This window comes from Neoarius graeffei, chromosome 2 (genome assembly GCF_027579695.1).
Source record: "Neoarius graeffei isolate fNeoGra1 chromosome 2, fNeoGra1.pri, whole genome shotgun sequence".
NCBI lineage: Eukaryota > Metazoa > Chordata > Actinopteri > Siluriformes > Ariidae > Neoarius > Neoarius graeffei.
This window is the reverse complement of record NC_083570.1, coordinates 41,327,208-41,354,795: the sequence shown is the minus strand read 5'-3', so window position 1 is coordinate 41,354,795 and position 27,588 is coordinate 41,327,208. Positions and strand designations below refer to the sequence as shown.

The window sequence follows — 27,588 nt, the reverse complement described above, 5'->3', positions numbered from 1 at the left end:
CCTTCTTGCTGTGAGGCGACAGCGCTAACCACTACACCACCGTGCTGCCCCCATTTTACAACTTATGGTAGTAAATAAAAGTGTGACTTTTCATGGAAAACACAAAATTGTCTGGGTGACCCCAAACTTTTGAACGGTAGTGTAAACAGTATAAACACTCTAGATAAGAACTAGACATAGACTAAACACTCAAACAAACAATATAACCAGTATAAAAATGTGGGAATGTACCTGTACGAGGATTAAGCGAACAATGACAGGACATTTTTAAAGTAGTCGTCATTGTGTTGTGTATCAAATTAAAGTGTGTGAAGATCTGAATTGAAAACTTGTTTAATTTTGTAAATGTGTCTTTAAAAAAGTTATGAATAATTAGAAAATCTAGTGTTTTATAAAATTCCCATTTCTATGCTAACAGCTAGCATACTAGAGTGGAGGAGCTCCTTATGACATCACACCCAAGTTCTACCCATTCATTTCAATGGCACGGAATTTTGCCGAAAAACGGGAATACCGAACGAACGACATGGGGTAGTGCAACCATTTTAACAAGCACGCCATTCCAGATCGGGCCCTACGTTTCAGCATTGGAACAGTGTCTCTATCTCAAAAACCCCTAGGAGCAGTAGTGGATTCAAAAAACGGGTGAAACGGAAGAATAAAAATAAAACTTAAGAACAACAATAGTTAATTAAATGATTGAGTTAATTAAAGGATTAAATGAGCCTTGGCCCAGAGAAGACGTCTGCGCTTCTGGATCATGTTTAGATACGGCTTCTTCTTTGAACTATAGAGTTTTAGCTGGCAACGGCGGATGGCACGGTGAATTGTGTTCACAGATAATGTTCTCTGGAAATATTCCTGAGCCCATTTTGTGATTTCCAATACAGAAGCATGCCTGTATGTGATGCAGTGGCGTCTAAGGGCCCGAAGATCACGGGCACCCAGTATGGTTTTCCGGCCTTGACCCTTACGCACAGAGATTCTTCCAGATTCTCTGAATCTTTTGATATTATGCACTGTAGATGATGATATGTTCAAACTCTTTGCAATTTTACACTGTCGAACTCCTTTCTGATATTGCTCCACTATTTGTCGGCGCAGAATTAGGGGGATTGGTGATCCTCTTCCCATCTTTACTTCTGAGAGCCGCTGCCACTCCAAGATGCTCTTTTTATACCCAGTCATGTTAATGACCTATTGCCAACTGACCTAATGAGTTGCAATTTGGTCCTCCAGCTGTTCCTTTTTTGTACCTTTAACTTTTCCAGCCTCTTATTGCCCCGTCCCAACTTTTTTGAGATGTGTTGCTGTCATGAAATTTCAAATGAGCCAATATTTGGCATGAAATTTCAAAATGTCTCACTTTCGACATTTGAGATGTTGTCTGTGTTCTATTGTGAATACAATATCAGTTTTTATTGCATTCCGTTTTTATTTACAATTTGTACTTTGTCCCAACATTTTTGGAATCAGGAACAGTCACGCGTGCATGACTCTCTTTGTTTTTCCACTGCTTTAAGCGTTCTTTTAGCCATGTCATATCTTTGTGCTGTATATGCTTGTGGTAACTACAGTACCCGTGACCGTGGCACGTTCCGATATTTTAAAATTCCGTCCGTGATTCGGAAAGAGGGTGAGGAAACTCTGAGGCTTAGTACGGAGCGGAGACGAGCATGGCTGAACAACGTCGGCAGGGCTGCTCTAACAGAGGCTAAAACCAAAACGGCTCGTGTTTGTGGTAATCATTTTATCTCGGGTGAGATTCAAAAGCTTTCTCGATAACAGAGGAAAAATTTTATTCCGTCTTGCTGGAATTTTGCTATAAAATGAGCACTCTCTTGTCGTGGTTCACTCAGTCGTTGGGATAATTTTAACACGTGTGTTACCGTTTCGCTTCTAGGAGCGCCAGCAAAATTGTACCTGAAATAAACTGAAATGTGATTTGTGAGCCATAAAGCTAGAGACTTGTCAAAATTTCACACTTCGTCTGTTGTTTAAAACTAAATGCAAAAGAAGCCCTAACTTACCCTTGCAAGTACAACTGCTTTGTCATCGTTGACTGGCTTAATTATTATTAATAATAGTAAATTTACCCATCCAGAGACAAAGTAGCTATAGGCTTCCATGAACGCAAGCCTTCATTTGAGATTTGTCGACCCACAAAGTCTACCAAACCAGACAGAACATGATACTTGGGTACTTGATGTTTGGTAGAAGCGTCTTATGCGCAGAAAAATCCGACTTGTTTAAATAAAATGGGTCAAAACCACACGTCTATCTTCGCTCGAGCATTGAAATCGTGGTAATCCTGAGAAAATTCAGCATGGTTTGCGGACACGCTTTCAGCGGCTGCCGTCCTAGTTGCTTTGTATATCCGCCATCACGGTGGACGCTCATGACGTAGCACGCTTTGATCATGTGGTTGCAAGTCATCTCTAGTAAATCCTCTCTCGTGTGATATGAATTTGACGCTATCTGCAAAGAATTTACGCAAAAGATGAAAACTTGTCCCAAATCTCCCTGCGCTCCCCTACAGACAACGCAAACTTGACCTTTATCTGATTGTTCGGCGTGACGCGGCTGCTGCCTGTAATTTGCATCAAAGCTGAAAGCGGATGAATCTGTTCCGAAGCTCTCGCCTCGATTCCACGATCCCTCACGCAGTCAAAATATGAGGCATGCAGCAAGCTAACGACATGATTATCCATTCCTGCGTCTAAATATTAAGTGTTGTCTAGTTTCCTTGAATTAAAAAAAAAAAAAAAAAAAATGGTTCTTTGCAAGTCATCCCTGTAGATGTTAGGCCATCCTTAAAAAAAATCCGTTTCCTGTCCACTGGGTGAGCAAAAAAATTCAGTCGGGAGGGAGGGATTTTTTTTTAATATGGATGGATAAGAAATCGCAATGCTGTGTTTGCTTTTTCTTTCAGTACTTTATTACAAAAGCAGACACATTTAATAAAATATGACGGTTTAATCAACTGAAACTCGTACAAAAACTTTAAGTTAGCATTTTAAATGCTGACTGCAACATTTGCAAAACTTTCACAAAGGTACTTAAAATGCCCGACACGCGGACTTTTTGTATTTCTAAATCGAGCGTTAGGCCGAGTTCGGATGAAATTACACGATTAAAATGATCACTGAATGATTTGTTTTTCTGAATCTTTACTATTTTGTTGTTCGCTAGAATACCATTTTGCGATTTCATACTTAAGCAAATGTTTGAAAACTCCGGATCTCCTTCCTTCATGGTGGCTGCCGTTTTTTTGTGCCGCACGGCGCATGCGCAGAGCTGATTCGACAGGGCTTTCCACAAGCGCCGGCTGCCGGCCATACAGCCGACTACACAATTAAGTCCAGCCGGCTACTTTAATGACTTATTTTTGTAGCCCACAGGCTCTAAATATTAATTTTCGATTTTAATAAAATTAAATGTTTATCTAACGGACTGACAATAATGTCAAACTGAACCGCACTCATTTAAGTTGTGATTCGCGCTGTTTGTACCGATAATAACCACAAATTCCCCGCCGACTTTGTTGATCAAGGGAGAGTAACTCATCCGCGGCCCCGACATGCGGTGTGTGCGCGCGCACACTCGGCGGAGGCAGTAGTGTGTCGGAGGGAACAGAAGCAGAGATGACGCTTATTTTGTCTCCAGTAAACCAGTCTTCTCTCGTTCAATTACGTGCTGGCATCAAAAGACACCGTTGGTTGTAAATGAAGCCAAACTGAGTGGTTGGAGTGTATTTTCATACACAAATGGAGAAATGTTGGCTGAGTGTGTGATTGTGTCGCCCCACTGCAGACCGTTGTCGTTGTTAATTCATAGCATGCTCAGCTGCGTGAATGTGTCATGCACCGAAAATAAGAGATTTACAAACCAGGAACGCCTCATGATGCAATACGCAAGAAAAGAAAGAAGATTTACTGCCATTTTACTTTGTATTTGAGTAAAGTGAATAAATAAATGGTCTGTGGAAAATGCATCTAATCCTGGGAACTGCGTGCACAGGAGTTTATTTTGTGTTTACTCCCCCCGGCTGGCTACTTATTTGTCACGGTTGGCTAGTATGAGCCTTAGTGGAAAGCCCTGGGAATGCGGAAATGTCAAGTTCGATTTTAGATTTACGAACCCGAAAAAAATGTCGAAAAACCGGCGTTAAAAAAAAAAATTTCAACCGCACAAACGGCACTCACCCGGCCGGTGGACCGGAAACAGAACATTTTTTAATAATGGCCTTATTTCTTCGTGTAGGGTAGAGTTTGAGTATTGTGTACACAATGAGTCACTGAATCATGACCAACAAGTGTGTCAGCTAGACAATGGCCTCTTAACTTTCAAGCGCTGATATAGTCGCATGTAAACAGAAGTACACACCTACAGAGCAAGAAGACAGCAAAGAAAAGAGGGAAAAAAAAACTCAAGCTGGATCTCTGGGAGCTTTAAGGCTTGACCAAAAAACCCCCAAAATATTTCTGATGTAAACAGCTCAGCCAGAGCCAGCAGGGCTTACTTGTGGAAGCGGCCTGATCGGTCTTCGTTGTCGGCATACAGGAACATTTTTAAGGCGTAGTTCTCGATATGGGCGTTGCCCACAATCTCCTGGGAGATGGATTCATTGGTGCTGAGCTCTTTCTTCATCTGGAACAAACAGCACAAAACAATTGGTTGAACTATTTGGCAAAGCGCGCCATCAGATTACAAGGCAAGGAAGGAACGGAGCATTTCTCAAATACTCGGCTTTAGGAATGTGTCAAGGCAATAAAGACGGAGTGGAATGTTGATCCCTGGCGCGGGACACTCGGAACAGCCTGGGCTTTCTGTGACGCATCGATTCCTGGGATGCATCACCGACTCTGAGCTTAGTCCTCTGCAGAATCTCAACGTAATTAAACTTTTTCTGGAGACCTGCCCACACATGATTAGGGCTGGTGTGCTGAGGAGCGGTTTGTTAGCCTGACCACTCGGAGGAAAGTTCTCCCAGCCATCACATTGTGTGTGTAAAAGTCATCTTTTGTTACAGTCATCATTAGAGCTAACTTGTCCAACCTAATACACACTTCTCCACAATATACATTGCTGTGTTTTTTTTTTTAAATCTATCCCATTAAAAAAAAAGTGTCTAGCGGAGCACAGTAGATCAGTTGTTGAACAGGGTGAATGCATGTCCTCAGTGGCTGGGTCCAAAGGAAAAGTTCCCAGGCCGGATCCTGTCGCTATGCAGAAACTCTCCCTGGGGCTTACTACAAGTCCCTCAAGTACACACGAACACTGGAGCCGTTTTTAATTGGCTGGCCAGTGCTACTAAAGGCGGCCTGTATTTTTAAGGACAACGGGATCAGAACAGGCTAGTTTCACGAAAACATGAATGAAGCATGTGGACATTTCGTCTCAGAAGCTTTTGCCCATACTGAGTGACGGAGAGAATCGGAAACCATTTTTATTGGATCTACAGTGGTGCTTGAAAGTTTGTGAACCCTTTAGAATTGTCTATATTTTTCTGCATAAATATGACCGAAAACATCATCAGATTTTCACACAAGTCCTAAAAGTAGATAAAGAGAACACAGTTAAACAAATGAGACAAAAATAAGGGTTGTTTTACAATCAGGGTACAAAGTTTGTGTCACAGGGGTCCAAAATTCAAATTGATTCAAACTGGTTCTTGTACCAGTTTTTAAGTGAAGGACAAGTTAAAGAACAGATAGGCATGTATAATAGTTTGTATTATAACAAGATTAAGTGTAGCTTTAAGCAGGGCTGGGGGAAACAAATGAAGTGATTCTCGGAGAGGACTTTTTTTTTTTTTTGGACAATTCGGAATCCACTACTTCCATAGTGCTTTTAAATATAAGTCTGTAAGCTTTGTGTTAGTTGTCTCTAATATTTATGTCCCAATATCTTGACCACATTTTAGGATGAAAATAATCATTTTAGATATGGTATTTTATATTGAAAAATTAGCTGTCTCGGAGAGGACATTTTTTTTTGACACAATTCCATACTAATTTGATCAAAATAGTCTGAAAACTTACTGGCATTCAACATTAAAACTTAACTATGTTTCCAATGATATGGAACCAAATATTTGTTTTATGGTATAAAGAATGATTTAAGTGCATCCCTTTTGGAGCTACCTGTGGTCAAAAAAGCACTTTTTCTAAATGACACGAGTAATTTTGCTAAATATGACATATACTGCCAGACATTCACCAAAAATAACGTTATCACCAAATTTTTTTTTTGCATGGTAAATAGACCCCTTCGCAGTAAACGTCATTCATACGAAAGCGGAAATTGCGCGCGCAGCCTGGACCCAAAAAAGACTCAGAAATGCCTAGTTGTTGTGTTGTCGGGTGTCAGAATCGTAGCAGTGATGGGGTTAAAATGTTCAGAATTCCAGCAGGATCTCACCCATTCCAAAAAAATCGCCGACGTCTATGACTACAAGCCATCAAACGTGTAGACTGGGATGAAAGCACCATCAAAAATGCGCGGGTTTGCAGCGCCCACCTCATCACAGGTAAGATCAGGCTATTTATTAAATCTTTCTTTTTTATTCTTTCTAGTCTTCGTTTATTGATGTAGCAAAATACTTTGGTAACGTTTGTCTGATTAGCTGGTCATAGTTACACAATGTAATGAATATTGTTAGCATGTTAACTTAGCTTTGCATGCAGTTTTGTTTGTAGGAGAGGTCTCGCTTGACTCAAGCAGTCCAGATTTTGTGCCATCATTATTTGCGTATGCCGAAAATCACAATTTTAAAGCAAGGATGGAAAGGTAAAATTGTGTGCCCTCACTCTAAATGCCAACTTACGTTGACTGCTCTAACCTAGCTCCCGCCCCGTTCAGTTTCATTTCTGCTCTCTGCCTCTCGCTTTTTACGCAGCTCTGATTTCTCTTAGCTGCACTCTTTACACTATCATTCCTTTCATGCCATTACCTCCTGCAAATTGCTGTTTAGTGTTGGTATTTGCTGTTGTAGCTAAAGCCACATTGCCATCACATCACTGGCATAATGTGATTAAAACAAAATGAATATGAATGTCCCATTGTTAATCAAGTTGTACATGCCCACACATAACAATCAAATGCGTCTAAAGACTTGTAGGCATGAAGTTTTTCGTGGGTGTACACTGAAGTCTTGTCAATAAGGTACGAGTATATATCTGGCCATTGTATACCAGGGAACTTACTAACATCGTCCGTCCACTCTTTAATTAAATACGGATCCGGTAGGCGATGTCCACTTGTTAGATCACAAACATGCGAAGGGGTCTATAGAGCTATCACAGGGCTACAATAAACAACCAAGTTTATTTAGTCAAGCCTTTTGATATTGAAGATAGTAAGTGTTAAATGTGATTTTTAGCTTGCGTACCCTGATTGTAAAACAACCCTTATTATACTTGGTCATTTATTTATTGAAGAAAATGATCCAATATTACATATCAGGCCTAGAAATTCATATATTTTCTCACCAGCCAGCCGGACTAGTTCCCTTCCAAAGTAACTCGCCAAACAGAAAATCAACTCGCCAAAATTTGTTCATGTATGAATTTTACTTCTGTCAAAAATAGCACAAAAGAGAGTCGTTACCATTGTTCATGACTAATGTGCATTTATTTCAAGACCCGAGTATTTTGATACTGTTAAATACATAAATGAGAGCAACACAGAGCACCATAATATAATATCAACAAATAATAATATATTGGAAAACTTGGCAACTTGGCGTATGAGTATTGAAAACAAATATACTTACTATCATGACTATAGCACCCAGAATATGTCCAACATGCTTTCTGTATTTAACCATTTATGAGAGAGAAAGCATTCGGAGCTTCATATTGACTAGGAATCAACTTGAAAAAAATGAATTATTCCATAAAAATCGTATCGCAGCCAAGGCCTACCCTGCTCCCACATTTGCTTATAAGTCCTTTGTCGTTCCTCCTTCTCGTACGCTTTATCGGCAGCCTTTTTCTCCTCTTCGGACCGAGGTCGCTTTGTCCCCGTCTCTGGCGGTTTCTGTACACCTTTCAGAAAATTCCACATTGCAACGTAGCTTTGGCAGATGTAAAAAAAAAAAACAAACACGTGTTTAAATGGGCGATAATGTGGCCACATCTATTGAATTTGATTACGAGATTACCGCAGTATTCAACGAGATGCGTTATATGCATGCGCAGTAGTGAAAAAACCGACAGCCTGACTCGTACACGATGTGATTCGGAATTCTTCGGTAGTTTCCGTCCTGCCGATAAACACATCGGTTAACACAGACACGGCACGCGCTTAATATGTGGCGGCTTTAGTTGACGGTGTGTCTGAATCTTCGCTTCATATATATTTTTTTATTTTCAACTAGCCAGCCGGGCTGCCTAGTGACAGGAATTACCCGCCAAATGACAAATTAAGTCGCCTCGGGTGACCGGACCACCGCAAATTTCGAGCCGTGCATATCTGTGAGTGGCAAAAGTATGTGAACCTCTAGGATTAGCAGTTAATTTGAAGGTGAAATTAGAGTCCGGTGTTTTCAATCAATGGGACGACAATCAGGTGTGAGCGGGCACCCTGTTTTATTTAAAGAACAGGGATCTATCAAAGTCTGATCTTCACAACACATGTTTGTGGAAGTGTATCATGGCACGAACAAAGGAGATTTCTGAGAACCTCAGAAAAATGCATTGTTGATGCTCATCAGGCTGGAAAAGGTTACAAAACCATCTCTATAGAGTTTGGACTCCACCAATCCACAGTCAGACAGATTGTGTACAAATGGAGGAAATTCAAGACCATTGACCAACAAAGATCACTCCAAGAGCAAGGCGTGTAAGAGTCGGCGAGGTCACAAAGGACCCCAGGGTAACTTCTAAGCAACTGAAGGCCTCTCTCACATTGGCTAATGTTAATGTTCATGAGTCCACCATCAGGAGAACACTGAACAATGGTGTGCATGGCAGGGTTGCAAGGAGAAAGCCACTGCTCTCCAAAAAGAACATTGCTGCTCGTCTGCAGTTTGCTAAAGATCACGTGGACAAGTCAGAAGGCTGTTGGAAAAATGTTTTGTGGACGGCTGAGACCAAAATAGAACTTTTTGGTTTAAATGAGAAGCGTTATGTTTGGAGAAAAGAAAACACTGCATTCCAGCATAAGAACCTTATCCCATCTGTGAAACATGGTGGTGGTAGTATCATGGTTTGGGCCTGTTTTGCTGCATCTGGGCCAGGACGGCTTGCCATCATTGATGGAACAATGAATTCTGAATTATACCAGCGAATTCTAAAGGAAAATGTCAGGACATCTGTCCATGAACTGAATCTCAAGAGAAGGTGGGTCATGCAGCAAGACAACGACCCTAAGCACACAAGTCGTTCTACCAAAGAATGGTTAAAGAAGAATAAAGTTAATGTTTTGGAATGGCCAAGTCAAAGTCCTGACCTTAATCCAATCGAAATGTTGTGGAAGGGCCTGAAGCGAGCAGTTTATGTGAGGAAACCCACCAACATCCCAGAGTTGAAGCTGTTCTGTATGGAGGAACGGGCTAAAATTCCCCCAAGCCGGTGTGCAGGACTGATCAACAGTTACCGCAAACGTTTAGTTGCAGTTATTGCTGCACAAGGGGGTCACACCAGATTCTGAAAGCAAAGGTTCACATCCTTTTGCCACTCACAGATATGGAATAATGGATCATTTTCCTCAATAAATAAATGACCAATTAAAATATTATAATTATAATTATCTACTTCTTGGACTTCTGTGAAAATCTGATGATGTTTTAGATCATATTTAAGCAAAAATATAGAAAATTCTAAAGGGTTCACAAACTTTCAAGCACCACTGTACCAGCTGTGAAACTGTAAAAATGTCTAGATGCCTCCACATTTGATAACACTGTTACAGATTCTACAAAGATCCAACCTCTCCAAGTAAACAATCCCAACTCACACATACCGTACTCTGTGTTTTCAGCGTACAGAGATGTTCTGACAGAGTAAACGAGCGAGGATTTGAACTCCTGGGTAAGAGGTCGGTTCGCACAAGCCAGGTTTCCACGGCAGTCTTGCGCACAATAGAAGTGATATTGTAAAAAATAAAAATAAATAAAATTCAACAAAAGACAACTGCGAATGCTCGGTGTTTCCATTAAAGGATGTGAATTGGTGTTACACTGGGGAACACAATTTTTGTTGAGTTAGGTCCGACAGCTATTTTTGGGTGCGGAATCCAAAACTGATCTCAGTTTTTCTCTATCACGTCAAGTTTTTGAACTATAGGATCCCCGTTTTCTTAAAAAATATGAAAAATACTGTACTTAACAGATATGTGCTTGTTTTATAAAAATTTACAAATATTGACATACAATGAAATATGAAAGAAACAGACATGACTGCAATGTTTATTTAACACTTATGTTTTTACAAAGGATATGGCTACTGTAATTATAATTGTGTGCAAGAAGAAGAAACCTTTATTCGTCACATGCACACTTCAAGCACAGTGAAATTCATCCTCTGCATTTAACCCATCTGAAGCAGTGAACACACACACACACACACACAGAGCAGTGGGCAGCCACACCAGAGCGCCCGGGGAGCAGTCAGGGGTTCGGTACCTTGCTCAAGGGCACCTCAGCCTAAGGCCGCCCCACGTTAACCTAACCTGCATGTCTTTGGACTGTGGGGGAAACCGGAGCACCCGGAGGAAACCCACGCGGACACGGGGAGAACATGCAAACTCCACACAGAAAGGCCCTCGCCGGCCGCTGGGTTCGAACCTGGGACCATCTTGCTGTGAGGCGACTGTGCTAACCACTACACCACCCATTTCACCAAGCAGTGTTCACTGTTTCAGATGGGTTAAATGCAGAGGATGAATTTCACTGTGCTTGAAGTGTGCATGTGACGAATAAAGGTTTCTTCTTCTTGCACACAATTATAATTACAGTAGCCATTACAGTAGCCTGTGCAAGTAGTTAAGGTAAAAATTTATGTTTATAGCTCTTTCTGGAGCGTTCAACTTGAGGACTATCGCGTTTGATGCTCCAACAATAGTCAGCCATCATATGTACATCCCATCTACCCTGATAACGTTCTTCCATAACCTTCAAATAGTCTTACTACAGCTCATCAGTGGAATTTTGCTTATCTGGAGGGTAAGCTGTGGAGAAAAAAACTTGACGTGCTAGGAAAAAAAAAACAAAAAACAAACCTGACTGCAATTTTGGAATCAGCATGCCAATTTTAGTTTTAATCAGCATAAGAATCTAACTCAACAGAATTTTTTTTTAAAATTGTTCCCCAGTGTTGTTTCCATGACTTGCTTTTTAGTGCAGTTTCAAATTGCACATTAAGCAGGTCAACAGAAACACAGCACCTGTAACTCTACAACAGCCATGTTCAAACTTCATCAGGGCAAACACATCATTCAAAGCTAGACGGCCTTTCGGTTTCATAAAATCGGTGAAATTTAGTTCTCTCTGAAATTTGGTCATTGTGATATATGTTTATTTTTGTAATATCTCAAAATAAATAAAAAATATCAGGCCATTCTGTGGCTGGGAAGTTATTTAATTTGAGCGGATTCGACAGCGCATTGATATCTGAGCTCCGTATCAACGCGCTGTCGAAGCGCGCAGAAGGTGTTAGTACGCCTGTCATTATAGTGCGGACTTTCCATAGCATAGAAAATCGCCACGTTTCAATTTGTGTAACTGAACTTGTTTCATATCACTGGTCATATAAACCTATGTAAACAGGAAAAACGTGGAAGAGTTTGGTCGCATCTAACTACAGCCCCAAAAAATACCGTTGGCCATGCTGAGCCTAGCTACATTGCTAACAGGAGTGACAGCGCGTCTGACTGCGTCTGACTGACTGGGAGGTCGCGCAAAGCTCGGAGAGGTACGGAGCAGCTCGTCTCAATTCAGATAAGAGCATATTTCATTATGGAAGTACGGTGGACTGTTCCTTTAAGAAAGGAAAAATAAAAATGATTTGTGCTAAACAAAAACAAGATATTTACTGCATATTTGGAAAAGTAAATGACAAAATGAATTTATTTCAAAAGTAGATCATAGAAACACTCAGCCATACATGAAATAACCTGGAAAATGAATGCAGGTCGTTTTTGACCCATGTTGTGCATTAGAAGGGTAGTGATACAAAAAGGGGTTTTATTCAAAAAGTAAGAAAGGAAAAAATAAAATAAGGATGCATGATGATCAAAAACAAGTTAATTGAGGAATACCTTGAATACTGAATGACGGAATTAATTTATTGCAAAGATATAGAAGATAAAAACTCAGCCAGGTCACTTTTGACCCATGTTTTGCATCAAAGGGTTAATAAGTTCAATTTATATAGTGCCTTTCTCACACCCAAGGTCGCTTTACAATTTGGGGGATGGATGGATGGATGGATGGATGGATGGATAAATAAGTCCACGAAAAGAGGGTCAGGATGTAATTCCAGTGGCGTAGCTGCCCACAGTCCCACCAAAGGCACACAAAAGTATGTCTCACACCGCCTCCACGACACCACTGGGCAACACCGCACCATGAAACCACAAAGCGAGCACAGAAGCGTCGCCACACAGAGCGCTGGCACGTCCCAAACTGCCCGCACAGCCACCGCGACGCCACCAGGCAACACCACCCGGAACACCGGACAACCCCGATGCCAAAAACAGCAACAAGTTCACTCACAGTGAGGAGCACAGGCATCATCACATAATGGACCAAGGCCCAAAACTGGGTTGGAGCTACACCACAACTGGTGGACAAAACATTCAAACAAAGAACATTCAAACCAAGAACAAACATCAAATCCTACAGTCATTTTAAAAAAAAAAAAAACCCGCACACACCCCACAAGGAGGAAAAATAAAAAGCTCCAGCCAAAATATACACAGCGTACTCTCAAGTGGAAACGGGAGATTTAGCCTGTAATGACGAGGAACGCCAAAATAAACCAAATACAAAACACACACACAAACTAATGAATCATGAATCATATTTCACTGACTCGTCCGATTGTTTTGTCTGATGTTCAGATTCATCAACCCTCGAACATCATGATGTTGCGACTCGAAATATTAAAGTCTTGAAACCTCTTTATTAAGTGTATTAATTCCCGGGGGTATTTACTGAGGGCGAGTTCACTCTCAGATGCCTCATGTTGATGGAACACTGATTTACTTCACACATGCCTTTATCGTCTAACGCTGTGTTCACACTTATACCGGTACGAAAGTGGTACAACTGTATCGATACAAAGTATCCCGGTACAGTTTAGTGCATCTGTCCACACTAGCGAGAAATGTTTGCGGTTTTCTTTCACGGTAGTTGAAATGCGTGTGCGCGAAATGTTTCCGTGGTTACCGAGTAACTTCCTTCCGAGAATATGGCGGATGAAACAACGTGTGTGTGCTTTTTGTTGTCAATGTACAGTCTGTATTTCTGGTGGTCATTTATTCAGTCGAATCATATAAAACACGCGAGGCAGTTGAGAAAGAAACAAAGAAAACAAATCTCCCTTTCTCCCCCCTCACTTTCTCCCTCTTCCCTTCTCTTCCTCCTTTCTTCCTCCCTCTTTCCCCCTCCCCCTTTCTTCCCCCTTTCTTTGCTCCATGTAGCTCCACAGTCGTTTCGTTTTCGCATTATATTTGTATCGATACAGAACCACTTCATCTGTCCACACTACAGCGAAGCGCTACAGTACCGATACAAAACCCATACATGTGTGGGTTTCGTACCGATACAGTTATAGAGATCTTGCAGTCACGTGACCGGAAAGTACACAGCCACCATCTTGTCGGTAAAAAACACCGCTGAATACTGCTGCACTCGTGTACAAAATGGATCAATTTCAACCGACGGACTACACGGCTCATTTTTCTAATGAACAGATAACTAGATATGTGTCTAAAATAAAGGATCTACAGATTAGTGACCCTTATCGATTACCGGACGGAGTTTTCACGACCGTGTCAGTGGATGTTGAACTGCCAGAGGTGGAATACCCAGACGTGTATAATTACCTCATTAACTTTCCCTCGCTGTTCAGTGGTGAAGCACTGCGTGCTTATAAATCTCTGGACAGTTTTCTTTACAGAAATTCAGGATTTGTCAGCGACTCAGATGTGGCATCTTGTAAACAAGAAAATAACAATCCTCATTGGACGGGTAAGTCACTTAAGTATTACTAGTACTGATATCAGTAGTATCTAGTAAAGCACTGACCAGCCGATTATAGAATAGAATAAGGTAATTCTAGCTGTAATTCCAAATCGTCCGTCTTGTTTACATGGATGTGGCGTTGGAGAGGTAGAGGCTTGGCAGTGGAGGTTTGAGTGGCTGTTTTCTGAGCTTAGTCAACAGGCCGGCTCTGCAGCCTCGCTTTTGCTTCCTCTCCCGGCGCTGCCTCCTTCGCCTGCCAGACCCGATAACAATCCACGGAGACCCCGCTGGTCTCGCTATCTCGTCCGGAATGTTGTGCATGTGATGGAAATCGCTACAAACCATCATTTTCTGCTGGAAACCAATGTCCAGTAAGTCCATACGGTTGTAGTGGATATTGAAGTCCGGTACAGACGAACACCACGCAAAAATACACACAAAAACCATAAAAAACGTGCACAGGTAGGGAGAGCTTGTAGCCGCAGCCGTTGTAGTAGAATTGTATATAGTAGGGTTTTCCAGAAGAAAAGGTAGAAGTAGAAGCAGAAGTAGAAGGCAGAAATATGGCGTTTGACCGACAAGATGGCGTCTGTCACAATCTGGATCGGCTGTGACGTCACATGCAAGATCTCTATACCGCTACAGTACCGGTATAGTTGCTAGTGTGGACAGGTGTTGCGGTACGCAAGTAGTTTCGTATCGGTACAAAATCCCTAGTGTGGACAGGGTACAAGTGTGGTTCTAGTGAGATGGAAGGCTTTACTCTCTCAGACACGCAACACGTTTGCCTTCTCGTTACCGTTGTACTTTACTGTCCTGACTCTTAAACACCAGTTACTTTAATACTTCTATGTTTAACTACAGTAATGTTCTGAAGCAGCGCACAAGTATTTAGCACATACTCCACATCCACACAGGCGAATCTTACCATCTCCAGCTGATCCATGAGCTTCACGAGGAACTTGCGGCATTCTGGGGTTTTACTGTCCAGTTTCATGCCTGTCTGCATGGCATAAAGACGACCTGGAACACATGAAACACACGTGACAAACAGGACGTTAGAACAAGATTAATTTTTTAAAAAATGCTCTGTTTCTCAAAATCCAGTGAATGTGGATCAAATAAAAGAGTTATTCCACTCACTCAATCTCCTCGTACATGGCTTATAGCTCACTCGGCGCTACGCACCTCATTGGCTGGCAGCTCATATCTGACTCAATTTCGTGGAATAACTGTTATACACAGTGTGTGTCTTTTTTTTTTTTTAAATTCGACACACACTGTGTATAACAGTTATTCCATGAAAATGAGCTGCCAGCCAATGAGGTGCGTAGCGCCGAGTGAGCTATAAGCCATGTACGAGGAGATTGAGTGAGTGGAATAACTCTTTTATTCGATCCACATTCACTGGAAACTTGATAGAAAACGTCTGACAAAATCATTTCCGCTTAGAATGTAAACAAACCGGCGAAATGACGGGAGTAATTTGCGAAAAACGCTATAATAGTTCTTGAAAGTAAAAACTTCTCTTTTTTATTTATCAAATACGTTTATTCCAGGGCGGCACGTTGGTGTAGTGGTTAGCGCGGTCACCTCACAGCAAGAAGGTCTGGGTTCGAGCCCCGTGGCCGGCGAGGGCCTTTCTGTGTGGAGTTTGCATGTTCTCCCCGTGTCCGCGTGGGTTTCCTCCGGGTGCTCCGGTTTCCCCCACAGTCCAAAGACATGCAGGTTAGGTTAACTGGTGACTCTAAATTGACCGTAGGTGTGAATGTGAGTGTGAATGGTTGTCTGTGTCTATGTGTCAGCCCTGTGATGACCTGGCGACTTGTCCAGGGTGTACCCCGCCTTTCGCCCGTAGTCAGCTGGGATAGGCTCCAGCTTGCCCGCGACCCTGTAGAACAGGATAAAGCGGCTACAGATGAGATGAGATGAAAATTTATCAAAATTCAAACCAGTGTACTTGTATCTCACATCATGTTCTGAACAAGCCATGAATATGCTTGCCGTTTTAACAGATGCATTAATTTCCTGCTCGACGTATGTTTGAATCTTGTATAAATTTCATTTCCCAGCCTTTAGGGGTTACTGGGTATTCTAGGAAATAAATATTGGTTATTAAAAATATGGTTATTTTCACATTCTTTTACACTTTTTACTGTTTGTGTACTCGCGGCCGCTTTATGGCTTTGACCTTCAATCACATCAGCTACACTGTATGCAAGCTTGACGCTGACTGGCTGCTCGTCGTTGCAACGTCCGGGTGCCAGAAAGCTTGCTTCTGATTCGCTACAGTTCAAAATGGAGTTTTGCTGATGAGGAGCATGCACGCATGGTTACGAAATGTCATTATACATCAATACAAGATGTTATAGATGAAAAAAAATTAAGAAGACTTTAGCTTAAAAAAAAAATAAAATGTTAAGTTGTAACATCAGTCTGTTGGGCCATTTCCTGGGGCGTGGCCCTGTGTGACCTAGGATTCCACAAGTAAGATGCGCAAGTTTAACCACCTTCTTCTTCTTTTGGGTTTTACAGCAGCTGGCATCCACAGTGTTGCATTACTGCCATCTACAGGTTTACCTTTGAGCGTGCACTGACAGTTCCATCATTCTGTCGCTAAACGAACAGCTGATCACACCGAGGTGCTCGCTGAGCGCCGATATTTATTAGTTTGGTCCTGCGTTTCCTTTCCTTCGCAACATAACGTCTTTTCTTCTCGCTTTCCGTTACTGTAGTCGGTCTTTCAATGCTTCATTCGTGCCCTCCACTTTCCTCTCCTGTTTCAAATTTGTATCCCACAATGCCTTGCGCAAACAGGGAAAGCCCACCACGTGATGCATGTAGTATCTTGTATTGCGTCATGGTGAAGCAAGAAAAAAAAAAATGGTGGAGAATTTAGGGTCACATGGTGCAAAATTCATTAATTGCTCTATTTAAAATAATAATAATAATAATAATAATAATAATAATAATAATAATAATAAATTAAAACCAGAAGTCAGTGATTCGAATTCAGTAGCTTTTGGGCCACTAAACAAAAATAATTGGGTGTCGGGGAAAATTCTTTTTATGACCTACACTTGAAAAATCTGAAGTCAGTCTACGGTAGCTTTAAGTGTTTTTCCCCCCCCCACTAGTCAGTAGTCATGGTGAATAGTAGCTGCTATGTATTCTGTTCTCTGAACAGAGCTCGCCCCCTGTGAACAGCCTTCCCTGCTTTAATTAAGCTACTTCTAGTTTTATTTATTATTAATAAATATAAATAATTAAGCCTTTTTCTCTCGGCAGGTTAGTTTAATATGAATAAATTTCAATTACACAGGTTTAGTTAATAATTCATGTTTTATTGGCCGACATTCCAACTGCATGTGTAAGCTATTAATTGTGCTAGCATGTTATTATTTTGGATTATATATATATATATATATATATATATATATATATATATATATATATATATATATTAGGCCATACACTCAGTTTTATGCACACACTGATAATAAACACCTATAAAATAGCAAGCAGTGAAAGTTGGGCCTGGAATGCACCAGAAAGCGTCTAAAAATTGAAAATTTTCGAGGGCAGGACCCCCCAGCAGGAGGGTATCAAACGTGCTTTGTTGCGCCGTACTTCCTTCTTTCCACCACCTACTTAATTTCTTAATGAAACCCTTGGACGTACATACCGTACAGTACAAAGTACGCAGTACATTATCAAGTCGGTACAAAAAACATTTTAGAGTCCAAACGTTCGTTTTCCAGTACAAAATTAAATGTTACAGGAAAAAAAAAAAAAAAGTTTGTATCTGAGCAGCATATTGCATAAGAGCCGACTTTTCAGATTAAAAAAGAAAACAATGAAGGCTACTGGGGTTTTGGTGCAAAATTAAGAAGCGAACGTGACATTCAAAATGTCCAGGAGAACTCAGTGTTTTCCCCAGAAAAAAATTAAAGCCCTAAATTCTGGCATGATAAAAAACAGACAATTGAGCACCAAAGGCACAAAGTGAAACTAGGGGGGGTGCGGCGGCATGACCCCCCGGAAAATTTTTGGAAAACAGATGCTCTCAGGTGCATTTTCAGAGTCTCAGAGGTTTTAGATCCATGATTATAGGATTGATTTTACCAGCATTTCAATGATTTCTGACCTAAACAGTATTAATGTACACACATTTGAAATTTCACATTAAAGTTCAACATGCAAGTTAAACTGTTCTGTTATAGATTCCTGAGGTATACGATAGATTGAAAATCTACGGGGATCCCTTGCACTTACACTACCGTTGAAAAGTTTGGGGTCACTTTGAAATGTCCTTATTTTTGAAAGAAAAGCACTGTTCTTTTCAATGAAGATCACTTTAAACTAATCAGAAATCCACTCTATACATTGCTAATGTGGTAAATGACTATTCTAGCTGCAAATGTGTGGTTTTTGGTGCAATATCTCCATAGGTGTATAGAGGCCCATTTCCAGCAACTCTCACTCCAGTGTTCTAATGGTACAGTGTGTTTGCTCATTGCCTCAGAAGGCTAATGGATGATTAGAAAACCCTTGTACAATCATGTTAGCACAGCTGAAAACAGTTGAGCTCTTTAGAGAAGCTATAAAACTGACCTTCCTTTGAGCAGATTGAGTTTCTGGAGCATCACATTTGTGGGGTCGATTAAATGCTCAAAATGGCCAGAAAAATGTCTTGACTATATTTTCTATTCATTTTACAACTTATGGTGGGAAATAAAAGTGTGACTTTTCATGGAAAACACAAAATTGTCTGGGTGACCCCAAACTTTTGAACGGTAGTGTAATTATCTATGATCAAGTCATGTTGTAACAAAAATGTGCATGAAAATATGAACAGTGGTTTGCTCCATCTTATGTAACCCAGTGAAGAGAATCGATCATCATGACCTCCTGTTGATCACAAAGGGATCTGAACCTAAGACCTGCCACCTTAAAATAAGTTGCTGTATTACTGTAACTGTAATGATTTAGAATGTTTCTGATGCAATTACCGTAATATATGTAGAACTAAGATACGCTGAAAAGAAAAGGAAGGCAACTGCATATTATAAAGTCTAAATTTTGGCGCTTTATTAAATGGACTAGATTAAGATTAAAACATATTTAAAGGAAAAGAAAACGCAATTCATACATTTTAGGTTTGCAGAAAGATTATGTATTTATAAACACGTTCATGAAGAGAATTTGTTAATAAGGTGTCAAATGTAGCATAATTTTGAATAATAATGATAAGCGTATTTGCCAGCGTGATGTCACTGTGAGCCTTTAACGAAAGAATAATCCGGAGCCTTCTTTTGTTAAATGAATCCCAGTGACATCACGCTGCCAAAAATGCTTATGATGATTATTTGAAATGATGCTGTATTTGACACATTTGGACAACTTCACTTCGTGAGAGTGTTTATAAGTACATAATCTTTCTGCAAACCCAAACTAATGAATTAAGTTTTCTCCTCCTTTAAAGCAGATTAATTCTCCTCGGCTTTTGCTCGGCCCGATGTTGGCCGACCCTCTCATAGTCCATCTCGCTGTCATCCATGCTGATGTGGATCGAATTGTCCAGCGAGTCTCCTAGCTTATTAAAATCAGTCGGCTTTGTCCGTCTGGTGCGGGACGACATCGGCAGCCAATGAGATCGCTTATAATGAATCGGAAACTTCCGGGATGTCTGACGTTTTCTTTCGATATTTTTATTGGACGGTTTGAACATGTGATCTTGACGTAGCCAACAGATTACAGTTTGTTTGCATCACACCATGCGGACATATTACTTTGACAGAATCAACACAAACATTGGAAAAAAAGAGCGCTTGTTTAACACAAATATCAATCAGTCTGTAATTGGATCTGTTATTTGCTCGCCTATGTATCTAGTTACTTGTGGGTAGGAAATTTAACGTATCGGTATAAATCTAAGCCTATCGGATTTTAACTAAAGCGACTAAGGGCCTCTGCATGCTCTTGCGACAAGGCTTTCGCAGACAGCTTTTCGCAGACAGTTGTAATTTATCATTGAGCGGGGAGTAATAGGCGAGCGCGATGTTATTCACCGCCACAACGCAAGGGGGCGCGAAGTCGCAAAATCGCTAGGAGTAGTTGGTGGGTGTGGTTAGTGGAGTGTTTATCCTCCGGTTACTTATAATGATTAGAACTGGAGTCGTATAGATGTACGTACTTCCTCAATCAGCCGCTCTTCGTGCTGCTCCATCTTCGCTCGTGTTTTTAAAAATGGCGGTCGTGAAAACAAAACAAACCGGGAAAGTAGGGAAGCGGAAGTGCGTGTACAGCGGATGTAGAGTGGACCAATCAGAGCCCTCTTGTCTGCAAGGCTTCTGCGGTGGTCACAATTTTTGGGAGGTGCGCGCAGAGCGTCTGCGAAGGTGGGGGGGCTACGCAGACACCATCTGCGACACCATCTGCGAGGACTGCGTTGTCAGCATAAATTGGCCTTAAGCGTATCGGCAGGCAGAGCGAGCGTATCAGGCCCGATACGCTAAAACGCTTTGGGGAAAACCATGAAACTGTGGCCGGTTCTGGAAGATGCTCAGTAAAACCTACAGCTCAGTTCCTTATAAAACTGCACTCACTGTACCTGAGACTACTACTTTTTTAATGCAAAGCGTCATTACACCAAATACTGACTTTGCTTCATTCATCGTGGCTTACTGATTACTGTTTATAGGATTTTTTTTTTAAAACACAAACATTTCACGTCATTATTTTTAAGCCATTTTTGGTCTACAGCATTTCTTTACATGTGCCAAAGACTTTTGTACAGTACTGTGTGTATATGTAAGTACACACACACACACACACACACACACACACACACACACAGGATTCTTCAGTTACAGTATTTAAAAGATATCTTGTACCCAAGAACCATTCCTGAAAATTTCATGCATCTCGCTTAAATATTTCAAAAGTTATGGCTTATGGAAATTCAGTTATTTTTATCCAGCGCTAGTCTTGACAGTAAAATTCAAGCCACGCCCCCATATCCAAAAAACTAACAAAGATGTAAGGCTCAAATTTTGCATGCTCTTTACTGCGACTAATGACCTTAATCTTTGGAAGTATGAAGCAAATCTGACACGGTCAGACCTTTGTTTAATATACCAGTGTAGACTAATATTTATTTATTAAAATTATTATATAAAACTTATTGACTAAAAAGACTAAAAACAAGCCAATATAAATGAAAAAAAATGAATTCAACAGCTCGCTGGGTAAAAGCCGTTCAGCCACCGCTGGGAATATTTAAACGAGCGTCTGTTCCAGTTCCTCAGGGACATCATCCGCTAATGAAGACAAAGCCGTTTACCTCCCACACACTCGTCAATTAAACACACACCGGAATGAAATGATCCCAAAGGAAATTAAAAAGTTGTAGCTTTCCCGTGGCTCGCGTGGCCTTAAGGTAAACTCTCTGTACTAGTCACGAGTGTCAAGAGTGAAGGGTGTGCCACACAACAGACTATTTCTATGCACCAAGTTAAAAAAAATAATAATAATTTAGGGCAGCACGGTGGTGTAGTGGTTAGCGCTGTCTCCTCACAGCAAGAAGGTTTGAGCCCCGTGGCCGGCGAGGGCCTTTCTGTGCGGAGTTTGCATGTTCTCCCCGTGTCCGCGTGGGTTTCCTCCGGGTGCTCCGGTTTCCCCCACAGTCCAAAGACATGCAGGTTAGGTTAACTGGTGACTCTAAATTGACCGTAGGTGTGAATGTGAGTGTGAATGGTTGTCTGTGTCTATGTGTCAGCCCTGTGATGACCTGGCGACTTGTCCAGGGTGTACCCCGCCTTTCGCCCGTAGTCAGCTGGGATAGGCTCCAGCTTGCCTGCGACCCTGTAGAACAGGATAAAGCGGCTAGAGATAATGAGATGAGATGAAAATTTATCAAAATTCAAACCAGTGTACTTATATCCCACATCATGTTCTGAACAAGCCATGAATATGCTTGCCGTTTTAACAGATGCATTAATTTCCTGCTCGACGTATGTTTGAATCTTGTATAAATTTCATTTCCCAGCCTTTAGGGGTTACTGGGTATTCTGGGAAATAAATATTAAATCCATTTATTTTCAAATAACCTGGAAAATATGTAGAATATGACAAAGGAGAACTGAAGGCAAATTTATCATCAAAATTCTCTCTCTCATTTTATTAAATATCGGAATGCATTTTCGATCGCTATTTTTGTCGCTGCTATAGCAAGTTATGAGTGTTTGAAATACGCTCTGTAATATCAGTCCGTATGTCAAAGCGATGGCCGTAAACGCGATTCGTTGAGACCTGTGCAAGACATCGTAGGACGGAAGTAAAACTTACAGCGGAAATCAAAGTGACCGACGTCTGCCAACGTTGTCAAGAGACGCGCGCGCCCTCTTTCGAATGCTGATGTAATCAAGCCGGAAGTTGTGTTTGTTTTGATAGCAATCAGGAAAGCCTGAAGAAAGTAGGCAGTAATCGTCATTTAAACTCGTTTTTGCGCAATATTTTGTTTGGAAAACAGTTCTCAAAATGGCGGCACTGACAGCTGGCTGACACTTCATGTTTCGAAGTCTCGCACAAGTCTCGTGAAGATCGCGTGGATAAGCGACGCCTGCCGTGGACCAAATGAACTAAATTCAGCACGGCTAAAAACCAAAATAGGCCGATTAGTATAACATTTAATTGCAATTAGTTGCCAATACAAGTCACAATATAAGGTTACTAAAACCGAAAACGTAACTGAATAACACGTTAATTCAGAAATAAAGCAAGTTTAAAATGAGTTCAGTTCCCCTTTAAAAATAAGAACTGCTGGAGCAGGTGTAATGTGTGACCCTATTCAGGAGAACTGAGGCTCTGGGTCAGACTACATGTCTGCGCCCCAACGACCCTTAAAGTATTGAGCAGCTGAATGGATGAGTGGCCAAAACACGAACACCACCACTCGGCTAATTCACTTCCACTGGACACCACAGACTGTTTGCTTTTACGTGCATGGGCAGGAATGGGAGGCAGGTTCACAGAGGAAAGAAAATTCTTCATTTCAGTAGTGTTGCACTAACTGCTCAACCATTAAGGCCAATTTATGCTGACAACCCAGTCCTCGCAGATGGTGTCGCAGACAGCGTCTGCGTAGCCCCCCCACCTTCGCAGACGCTCTGCGCGCACCTCCCAAAAATTGTGACCACCGCAGAAGCCTCGCAGACAGCATCGCAGACAAGAGGGCTCTGATTGGTCCACTCTACATCTGCTGTACACGCACTTCCGCTTCCCTACTTTCCCGGTTTGGTTTGTTTTCACGACCGCCATTTTTAAAAACACGAGCGAAGATGGAGCAGCACGAAGAGCGGTTGATCGAGGAAGTGAGGAAGTACGGACATCTATACGACTCCAGTTCTAGTCATTATAAGTAACCGGAGGATAAACACTCCACTAACCACACCCACCAACTACTCCTAGCGATTTCGCGACTTCACGCCCCCTTGCGTTATGGCGGTGAATAACATCGCGCACGCCTATTACTCCCCGCTCAACGATAAATTACAACTGTCTGCGAAAAGCTATCTGCGAAAGCCTTGTCGCAAGAGCATGCAGAGGCCCTTAGCGGTCCAACCGTTACCACTGCATGTTCAAAATGTAAGAAACCGCACGGGGGGCACGCCGTTACAGGGTTGAAACTTGGCAGTCGCACGGTCGCCAGTGGTGATTAAAAACCGACCAGGGACACGAAAAGTTGAAGTTTGGTTGCCTGAAGCGTGACTACGATTTGAGAAGTACAAAAAAAAATGTAAATAAAATGTTCCTTCCTTGAAGTACCTTTATTTTCTTTACTTTCCTCAACTCCTACTCAAGGGTAAGGCCGGAGGCAGGGCATCTGTGATTAGAGAGTATTCACTTTTTTTTAATTAAAAATTTCATGAGGTAGAGAAGTACCAAACGGTTGACTTTATGTCAGCATTGGCCTTGCAAGGTTCAGGATGATGTTGAACAATAGACAGATGGCATTTTGAGCCATATACAGTGGTGCTTGAAAGTTTGTGAACCCTTGAGAATTTTCTATATTTCTGCATAAATATGACCTAAAACATCATCAGATTTTCAAACAAGTCATAAAAGTAGATAAAGAGAACCCAGTTAAACAAATGAGACAAAAATATTATACTTGGTCATTTATTTATTGAGGAAAATGATCCAATATTACATATATGTGAGTGGCAAAAGTATGTGAACCTCTAGGATTAGCAGTTAATTTGAAGGTGAAATTAGAGTCAGGTATTTTCAATCAATGGGATGACAATCAGGTGTGAGTGGGCACCCTGTTTTATTTAAAGAACAGGGATCTATCAAAGTCTGATCTTCACAACACACGTTTGTGGAAGTGTATCATGGCACAAACAAAGGAGATTTCTGAGGACCTCAGAAAAAGCGTTGTTGATGCTCATCAGGCTGGAAAAGGTTACAAAACCATCTCTAAAGAGTTTGGACTCCACCAATCCACAGTCAGACAGATTGTGTACAAATGGAGGAAATTCAAGACCATTGTTACCCTCCCCAGGAGCAGTCGGCCAACAAAGATCACTCCAAGAGCAAGGCGTGGAATAGTTGGCGAGGTCACAAAGGACCCCAGGGTAACTTCTAAGCAACTGAAGGCCTCTCTCACATTGGCTAATGTTAATGTTCATGAGTCCACCATCAGGAGAACACTGAGCAACAATGGTGTGCATGGCAGGGTTGCAAAGAGAAAGCCACTGCTCTCCAAAAAGAACATTGCTGCTCATCTGCAGTTTGCTAAAGATCATGTGGACAAGTCAGAAGGCTATTGGAAAAATGTTTTGTGGATGGATGAGACCAAAATAGAACTTTTTGGTTTAAATGAGAAGGGTTATGTTTGGAGAAAGGACAACACTGTATTCCAGCATAAGAACCTTATCCCATCTGTGAAACATGGTGGTGGTAGTATCATGGTTTGGGCCTGTTTTGCTGCATCTGGGCCAGGACGGCTTGCCATCATTGATGGAACAATGAATTCTGAATTATACCAGTGAATTCTAAAGGAAAATGTCAGGACATCTGTCCATGAACTGAATCTCAAGAGAAGGTGGGTCATGCAGCAAGACAATGACCCTAAGCACACAAGTCGTTCTACCAAAGAATGGTTAAAGAAGAATAAAGTTAATGTTTTGGAATGGCCAAGTCAAAGTCCTGACCTTAATCCAATGGAAATGTTGTGGAAGGACCTGAAGCGAGCAGTTCATGTGAGGAAACCCACCAACATCCCAGAGTTGAAGCTGTTCTGTACGGAGGAATGGGCTAAAATTCCTCCAAGCCAGTCTACAGGACTGATCAACAGTTACCGCAAACGTTTAGTTGCAGTTATTGCTGCACAAGGGGGTCACACCAGATACTGAAAGCAAAGGTTCACATACTTTTGCCACTCACAGATGTGTAATATTGTATCATTTTCCTCAATAAATAAATGAGCAAATATAATATTTTTGTCTCATTTGTTAAACTGGGTTCTCTTTATCTACTTTTAGGACTTGTGTGAAAATCTGATGATGTTTTAGGTCATATTTATGCAGAAATATAGAAAATTCTAAAGGGTTCACAAACTTTCAAGCACCACTGTATATATATAAAATATTTATTAAGTTTAGTGAGCGAGCCGTACAGCCGTGTTTTACACGGCCAAGTCTCAAAAAACACGGCCATAAATCACCAAACATGGCCTATAAATTTTATTCTAACCTGTGCTAATCAAAATTGAGACATTTTGTTGTTTTGTAAAGTAATTTTGTGCATTTTTGTCGACAGTCAGCGGTTTCCCGGGGCGTGCCCAGGCCACGTGCTTTCCATATATGGAAGTTAAATCGAGAAAAATCAAATTTACCGCCAAAAACGTAGCGTTCTTATTGATCAGATTTTGAAACGAGGCTTGAATGGAAGCAAAATACTACGAGTTTTGAGAGCTCTGCCGGCGAAGCTCGGCAGGTTTAGAATGAGTAGGTCATTTATTTAGATAAATATCTTCACGAGTGGGGCGGCACGGTGGTGTAGTGGTTAGCGCTGTTGCCTCACAACAAGAAGATCCTGGGTTCGAGCCCCGGGGCCGGCGAGGGCCTTTCTGTGTGGAGTTTGCATGTTCTCCCTGTGTCCACGTGGGTTTCCTCCGGGTGCTCCGGTTTCCCCCACAGTCCAAAGACATGCAGGTTAGGTTAACTGGTGACTCTAAATTGACCGTAGGTGTGAATGGTTGTCTGTGTCTATGTGTCAGCCCTGTGATGACCTGGCGACTTGTCCAGGGTGTACCCCGCCTTTCGCCCGTAGTCAGCTGGGATAGGCTCCAGCTTGCCTGCGACCCTGTAGAAGGATAAAGCGGCTAGAGATAATGAGATGAGATGAGATCTTCACGAGTTTATCATCATACAAGCCGGATAAACAAACTGACCGAAACTTTACACTTCCCTCTGTGCCCACTGCCAAATAATATTATAGTTTTTAAATGGCCTAATTTAGATGAAACATAAAACTTGTCCCCTTCCTCAGCCACACCGGACTCGGCGCTCAGAGCCCACTTCCGTGTTCGTTAAAAGACTGTTCCCATGGTAACACCATGATGATCACTTTCACTCTTTCGGTTTCGACTGGTTTCTCTTTCGCCGAGATTTACATTACCTTAAGTAGTACTTTCATAAAATACCATTATTGAATTTTTTTTTATTGTTTACTGTATTTACATTAGAGCCCTGCACTACCGCGGGACCCGCCGCAAAGCAGTGCGGCGCAGGACAAATTTTGAAAGCTCATTGCGAGCGCGGGCGGGACCGGAAGTGCACATATGCGCGCGCGGGCGGGAGCGGGAGTGCACATATGCGGCGCGGGCGGGAGCGGTGATAAGCTGCAGTCCCGCTAACTAAAAACGTGTTTGAAATAAAATTTATAAATTATTAATTTATGTCTATCATATATAATTTGTGCTGGATATTTTATTTGGCATTAATAAAAACATTTTAAGATGCCTAAATTTGCAGAGAGAGTCAGATTGCCAGATTGAGTGAGGAATGGCATCTTAAATTTGCCATTGATCACCCTAACGGGAAATCCTTTGATCACTCTAATGACTCGCAGTTCACACCCAGCTAGCAAGAGAACCATGAGTGAAGTGATTTACTGCTTGCGTTAGTCTACAACTCTAATCAGAGAGACAGGTTACACAGTGACTGTAGGCTTGACTCAATGCTATCCCAGAAATCCTTCCTTTAATATGCAAATTTGGCTGTCCAATCAGAGGCGGCCACATTTGCATATTACAGGAAGGATTTCTGGGATAGCATTGAGTCAAGCCTACCGTCACTGTGTAACCTGTCTCTCTGATTAGAGTT

The 27,588-nt window shown here is 41.5% G+C and overlaps 1 protein-coding gene across 2 annotated transcripts in view; it reads right to left on the bottom strand.

The window, feature by feature from the left end:
• The window catches only part of vta1 (vesicle (multivesicular body) trafficking 1), an 80,876-nt gene that overhangs the window by 41,614 nt on the left and 11,674 nt on the right, over positions 1-27,588 (bottom strand). For both annotated transcript variants that reach the window (XM_060914233.1, XM_060914234.1), the window contains exons 2-3: positions 15,123-15,217; positions 4,523-4,650 (exon numbers count right to left, since the gene is read on the bottom strand). In XM_060914233.1, coding sequence (XP_060770216.1) covers positions 4,523-4,650; positions 15,123-15,217 — 223 coding nt within the window. The remainder of the gene's footprint in view (positions 1-4,522; positions 4,651-15,122; positions 15,218-27,588) is intronic.